This window comes from Oncorhynchus tshawytscha, linkage group LG34 (genome assembly GCF_018296145.1).
Source record: "Oncorhynchus tshawytscha isolate Ot180627B linkage group LG34, Otsh_v2.0, whole genome shotgun sequence".
Classification (NCBI taxonomy): Eukaryota; Metazoa; Chordata; class Actinopteri; order Salmoniformes; family Salmonidae; genus Oncorhynchus; species Oncorhynchus tshawytscha.
In genome coordinates this window covers 14588631-14596105 of record NC_056462.1, presented here as the reverse complement: position 1 = coordinate 14596105, position 7475 = coordinate 14588631, and the positions used below count along the sequence as shown (strand labels likewise).

Sequence of the window (7475 nt, the reverse complement as noted above, 5' to 3'; positions counted from 1 at the left end):
ACATTTAAAATCCAATTTTATTAGTTACATTTCATTTAACTTCATAATTCCACTAACTATTCATGCTTTGTAGTAGTTAGGCTTGTAAGATTGGAGATATCCTTCATCAAACATGAGCAGCCTATAGGCCTACAGGCACCGTGAACGAGCGCATTTAGAACTAGGCCTACATAACTTCGATTAATATTGTAGCCTATTGAACACTGTCAAAGGAGAAAACGCACTTCAAAGTCAATTGCTTGCGAGTACAGCCCAATTGATTTATTTGACCTAAGTTATACTAGCTTACTTTGTTGTGTGTTTCATTGTGGATGAAAATTTCATACGCCGATTTATAGGAGGTGAAATATAAATGATTTCGTTAAAGTTTCATCATAAATCAGTCCGTCGCTATATGTGAGGAGACACTGATTGCCCCTTGATGTCTCAGGGGCGCGGGCGCGAGGGTTGGCTTCAGCGCGCCTGTCGTCCCACTTGAGAGGCTTACCGCCTGCCGGGTGGCTCTCGCGATGTAAAGTGCTTGTGCACTATCACCAACAGCTTTGTTGCAGCCGTGGGGACATATTAAATGTCTATGTGCATCAAAATCTTACCGAAAAGGCACTGACAACTAGCGCGCTAACAAAGAGAGCCATCGTGTGTGCTCGAGACAAGTGCAGCTTCGCGTCATCGTCTGTAGCAGAGCGTGCAGCAGGGTTTTTGGGTCTATATTCATGGCCCAACATCTGTCCTCTCAGCGTTAAATTGCTTTATTGACTTCAGCATAGGCGGTGCACTAACATTGATCACAGCATATTATCAGAGATAGGAATCTTAGTTATTATATTTTGGTGGTTTTGCGAGGATAATTTGAGAGCTGGTTGAGGTTCTGGGTCTCCAGTTTTTCCATTATGCAGGCATTCCCTTACAGTAAAAACACATTGTCTGCATATAATATGATTCTTTACAATACAATAGCATAGTTGTTTGAAAAATAACCATCGTAGCTTTGACTATACTATAGTACTGTAGCTGTTTTTATGAACGGAGTATTGATTTATTCACAGATACTGATAGATAGGCTACAGAAATCGGTATTTAACGAATAGCATTTAAAAATGTGAAGAAGAAAATTAAAAAACAAGAGTGCCAACTATTTAGCCCACAACTACCGTTCAACACAATCTCTTTCCCTCCCAACTTAAATTGAATTCTTATTTTCAAGCTCAATGATCATCACACTACTATAACAAAAATACACTCAGAGGGGTGACTTTGTAACCAGAGACCAAATGCTATATCTGCAGACAGATTCCAGATTCTGTGATTGTTTTTTTTAGGTATAGGCCTTACAGTTATATTTTCCATGTGGGTATTCAATCACCATCTTATATCAATTAGCCCATCCAATGGACTTCAACATATTAAACAAATTAGACAAGCCTTGTTAATTACAATATGATTAAAGGTTTGTAATTATATCACTGATGAAGTAGCCTAATTAGTATAAAGATATGATAATTGCCCGCTGCGACAAGTATATAATTGTATTGGGTTTGCAATTAAATCCTAAAGACTTTTAAAAAACCCACTTTCCACTGTCATTGATCAAATATTTCACACACGACGCTCGTCCATGCACCAGTGACATAAAACGTCACACTATGAGTGTTGAGTTAACCCATATAGCTCATCTATTGATTATTTCCATAGCTAATCTCCAAACGAATAAATTCGTCAAGGTGAATTACGCACATAAACAAGATAACGCGGGAGCAGGTCACTTATTGAAAAGCTGTTTCACATAGCCCTAAATTAATTTTAAATCTAGTAATCTTATCTTTTCCCCGACCCCTAATTTGTTTAAAGATGTTCCTACTGTCTTCAATTTGCCTATGCTGCCATAATGAAATGATAGTCAAGCATTTAACTTTCATTTATCTTGCCCCAACAGGGATGTCGCTTCATGGAGCTGTCCAAGGTACTTTCCTCATATCCATCCCGAGAAAGACTTTCCTATTTCCTCTATTGCCTAATTCGTATCTTTAAACTGAACTCCACTTTGATATTTTTTTTAATGAAACGGCACAATATTAAGATATAATAATGGAAATGGCTCGGCTATATTTGGTTATTTTTCCTCTTTCCATGTGGATCCAAAATAAATTAGACGAAGAAGGACACAATGCTGGCTGGAGAGCTGTTTGAAATGAATGCCTTGTCGCAGACTGCCCATGCGCAGAGTCCCCAGCGGCGGTGTGGCTAATGAAGAATAATAAATCATGAAAGGTTTTTCAGGTACAGCCGAGAGAGTGTAAGAGGAGAGGGGGCGAGGGAGAGAGAGAGGGGGAGAGAGAGAACGAAAGAGCGAGCGAGAGAGAGTGTGTGAAAGAGAGGCGCAGAGAGAGAGAGAGAGACACACAGCCTGCCCTTCGCCTCAGAGCAGAGGCAGATCGAGTCCCAGCAGCATTGAACGTAGTCGAGGTATCGAGACTGTCACCGTTATCTCTTAATTACAGTCAATTGTGAAACGGAAACTTTGCAGAAAAAAAGATAAACGAATGAGACAATCTTTTTACGCGCGGTTGTGTTTTGGAAATCCGTACCAGGAGGAGAGAAAACAACTTTTTTTCTACTATTAGTTTTTCGTTGCATAATCTTGGAGGAGCTCCCCAAAACAACGACACATCCACGACGACCAAAATAAGACTCTTGGAGGACGAAATTTAGAGAAAGAACGAACGAGTAATATTAACATTATTTTTTGGTCATCGCGCCACAGCCCATAGCGCGGTAAACGAGTGCGCAGGCTACATCTCCTCTCCAGCAAAACTACGGCGCGCGGCCATACCTCCATACACAGGGCTAGGTAATAATATATGCGCCAACAACCAGAGAATTGGATGTTCATCTTTCCATATTGTAGCAGCTACAGTTACAGTATATAAGACAGTGTCTTCAGATTCCCGGAGAAGCAACACTGGGCTTCAACTCCAATCGAAGAGGCGGAGTCTTAACTTATTAAAAGGAACTTGCCGAGACTCGGACGCCTGCAAACATGATGATGATGTCTCTGAACAGCAAGCAGGCATTCGCCATGGCCCACGCCAGCTTGCCCGAGCCTAAGTATTCCTTGCATTCCTCCTCGTCCTCCACTTTGACTTCGAATGCGCCCTCCTCGTGCTCGTCTTCCCGACACAGTAGCACCATCATCAGCAGCGGCGGAGGCAACTCGGAGGCGATGCGCCGAGGATGTCTCCCAACCCCACCGGTACGTATTCTGCATAATTACCGCTTAAAGGCACATTTTGACAGCCCCCTTTTTTTGTGATGTTTTTTTCATGTCTGCACAGCAAATCACCCAGCACCTCCATTTTTCCCTTCCTCTCCCCAACTTATGTATTCAGTCGGGTTTGCCTTACGTATTAATTTTGATGACCTGGGATGTTGCATGTGTGTTCTTTTTTAGGATTTTTTTTCTCATCTCATTCAGGAAATGTTTTAAACCGCGGAGTGGAGTGAGAATTCCCTGCTGACAGTTATGTGTGCATTCTATTTGCAATTGCAGAGCAATATATTCGGAGGCTTGGATGAGAGTTTGTTGGCCCGCGCTGAAGCTCTGGCGGCGGTGGATATTGTCTCGCAGACCAAGAGCCACCACCATCCTCCACACCACAGTCCCTTCAAGCCGGACGCGACTTACCACACCATGAACACTCTCCCCTGCACCTCCTCATCGTCTTCTTCCTCGGTGCCTATTTCTCACCCTTCAGCCCTTTCCGGCCACGGTCACCACCACCATCATCACCATCACCACCACCACCAACCCCACCAGGCGCTGGAGGGCGACCTGCTGGACCACATCACCCCAGGACTGGCTCTCGGGTCCATGGCAGGGCCAGACGGCTCCGCAACTGCGCACCCTGCTCACATGGCGGGCATGAACCACATGCACCAGGCAGCCCTCAATATGGCTCATGCCCACGGGCTACCATCCCACATGGGCTGCATGAGCGACGTGGACGCCGATCCCAGGGACTTAGAAGCCTTCGCTGAGAGGTTTAAACAGAGACGGATCAAACTCGGCGTGACCCAGGCGGATGTAGGGGGAGCCTTGGCCAACCTGAAGATTCCTGGCGTGGGCTCCCTCAGCCAGAGTACCATCTGCCGATTCGAGTCCCTCACCCTCTCCCACAACAACATGATAGCTTTGAAGCCGATTCTACAGGCATGGCTGGAAGAAGCCGAGAAATCACACCGGGAGAAACTCAACAAACCCGAGCTATATAACGGCGGAGAGAAGAAGCGGAAGCGCACGTCGATAGCAGCACCGGAAAAGCGATCACTGGAAGCTTACTTCGCCATTCAGCCGCGTCCTTCCTCAGAAAAAATCGCTGCTATAGCAGAGAAACTGGACCTCAAAAAGAACGTGGTGCGGGTCTGGTTTTGCAACCAACGGCAGAAACAGAAACGAATGAAATATTCTGCATGCGTCTGACTCTGAACACTCGCTCTAAAAAAATTCATTAAAAAAAACTATCAACCAACGTTGAGACTGAACACTGTTTAGAGACAATTTGTATTATATTTCTTATCACACACTTTTTCAATCATCAATGACTTGTGCTTTGAACAACCCGAATAATTAATATACATTCAAAATGACTGAAAGCTCAAACCACTACTGCGGTCACGTCTTATTCGCACCAGAAGGGATGTGGAGTCATGTACAGGAGCATTTGAACAGAGCAAGTAAGACCTCTGTTTTTTCTCCACCTAGACCTACTATTCTTCACCCTTTTGTGTCAGTTAAGTATTATAGGCTTTAATCACACGTATTTTTTGGGTTTGTGATATTGGTTAATTTATCATAGCCTACAATATTGAACGTACTGAAAAGAACAGTTGTTTACCATGGGAAGATAGGCCTACAGTATTTTGACACAGCACTTGGTCGGTGCCTATTGGCATAGTATTGGTGTGTTTATATTTTTGTCGTAAGGCTACATTTTCCCTCTGAGTTTATTATTATGACGATGCAGTCTGGCATTAATTCTGGGTCCATTTGGGGAAATAGGACAGTACAGTAAGCGCTTGCCGGGTCTTGGAAGCTATTATTAGAGTACTGCCAAACAACGCCGTGTAAATGATTAATTTAGTGGTCACATGACCTTCATTTTGTGTCCCATGTAATTAATTCCACCTATTTCGTTATAAAGTGTGATGAAAAGCTAAAAGATGAAGAAACGTGGTAAGATATAAAGTAAAGACCCAGAGTTTAGGCCCTAATCGAGCAACACTGTTTATACAATATAGCTGGTGTAGGGGTGTTTTTTTATTGCATAAACATCTATCTGGCTGTAGATGGGCCTATAGAAATAGTGGATCAAATGTATGCATTTGATTGGGGTTTACAATTGCCAAATATGATTGTTTTACTACCGTTTGCAATAGGGCTACGTTTGTTTTTGCCAGCCAACGTGGGTCTGTTTCTTATGAACTATTTATTAGATGAGGCCGTGTTTACATCATTATATATTTATTGGGATTCCCCCTCCTCTTCCTCCTCCCTCGTTTTGCTTGAGAAAAGCTAATTCTGACAGCAAGTGAAACGTGTTTTCGTATAGGGAAATGACAGCTAAATCTAGACCTATAGTCACGAATTTAATTTCGTTTCTGCTAAACGTTCGAGATGGTACAATCGAGAGATATATGCGATAGTATTCTCTTTTAAATTATTTTTATGTATGTTTTTTTTTCTGGTTATTTATTTGTATAAATATGCGCGTCATTATGAAGTCGTTGCTTGTTAAATTCACCTTGTTTCGTGATGTTTTCTTATTGAGAAAATAACCGTTTCATGGAAGTATACGTGTAAAATGTAAATATTTCATTGGAACCAGTTGCACATAATTATATCCGTACAGGTTTTGCTGTATTGCTGTTTTAGCTGAGGTACCTTCTTTCTGTAATGTCTGTTGCTTTTGGATTCCTGGTCGAATTATTTTTGTATTTATTTATTACATTAATGTATCTTTTAAGTTATTTAATAATTGAATTGCAATATGTGTTTCATTAAAGAACTAATTTTAACATTTTATTGGACGTTTTGAATGAGTGTTTTTGTGTAGGCCCAATTCTTGGAAAGAGCGAAATGCTTGGATACTGCATCTGCGTGTTGCAATGCATGGTCAATCTAATTTAAAGACTCAAATTGAATTGAGAAATATATTCCTTCAAAGCATCAATGCAATGATCATCCTTGGATGTAGGCCTATGTCATTAAAGGATTTATGTTGGAGCTAAATCTGTCTTTTATGCTGAAAGGTGCAAAGATAGACTACCAAGCATCAATAGATCCTATTTTTACATATCCAATTTCTCTACAAATTCCAGAAAAATCTCATTACTGTCCCACCATGCACTGTAAAAAAGACACGTGTTTTTTTTCTACTGAATGGCTGCCAGCTCGCTCTTGCAGCTCGCGGTAGCCTACCTGAGAACAAATGCTAATATTCTATTAGAGTCTAATCATGGAGTCTATAGAGAACTGGATAGGTCCCTCGAGCGCAGCCCTGCCAGATGTCAGCCCGCCAGAAAAACAGCCTCGCCTGCCAATGTGCCCGTCTCTATTTAAATACACAGTCAAACACTGCTCCGGTGCGAGGCATGATATGGCTTTGAAGCAGGTTAGGCTACACCTTGGTTTGCGCGCGAGGTTCAGCCTGGATATTTAAAAAAAAAAAATCAACATTTTGAATAGAGTGTCATTTCTAAAGCACCGTTCAAGTCAGGCCGATGGGGGCTTGGCTGCATGGCTGGTTTTGACTAGATAGAGTGCTTATGTCAAAATTGACTTTTCGTATAGCAGGTTAGGATAATTTACGCGGCAGGTTAGGATAATTGGGTTAAGGTTAGGAAAAGGATGAGGGCTAGGACTAGCCTAAAATACAAAAAAAAATGTTGATGTCAATTTGACATAAGCTTTACCTAATGTAGACATGACCTGCATGGCTTGCTGACTGTCTGCTTGGAACGTTTGAACGTTCTATGGGGTTTTCAGTTCTACAGCTTTCAGCACCACGGATAGCTCCCATTCTACCTGAGGGAGAGAGAGGAGAGGAAACGGGAGCCAGCCGCATCCTATTTGCACTTCTGAAATCTGTCCTCCACATTTTAAAGAGAGTATTTATAGCAGCAGAATGTATTTGCATGTGATTATTTTTGCTAAATCTAATTTGATTATAAATTCTAATTGAAACAGTGAGGGGGAATGCAGTGTAGGGTAGGCTATAATAATAAATATTATAATACAAATAATGCTGCAAATAAAACCTTTCTTATTAGTGCATTCAATCAATTAATTAGGAAAGGGATTCAGTAGCCTATTGATATGCAAAGTTCCACCTTTTGCTTGCTGTGAAACCGGAAGTGCATTATCTGGCAACAACATTGGGCTACACACCGAAGTTGGTGTATAATCTAGTTGGTGAAAA

At 41.8% G+C, this 7475-nt stretch overlaps 1 protein-coding gene across 1 annotated transcript; it reads left to right on the top strand.

Moving 5' to 3' along the window:
- Positions 1-2396: 2396 nt before the first annotated feature.
- Positions 2397-6077, top strand: LOC121841757 (POU domain, class 4, transcription factor 2-like). The gene is made up of 2 exons (XM_042311760.1): positions 2397-3250; positions 3548-6077. The coding sequence occupies exons 1-2, from the start codon at positions 3038-3040 to the stop codon at positions 4475-4477; spliced, it is 1143 nt and encodes a 380-aa protein (XP_042167694.1). The 5' UTR covers positions 2397-3037; the 3' UTR covers positions 4478-6077.
- Positions 6078-7475: the final 1398 nt, after the last annotated feature.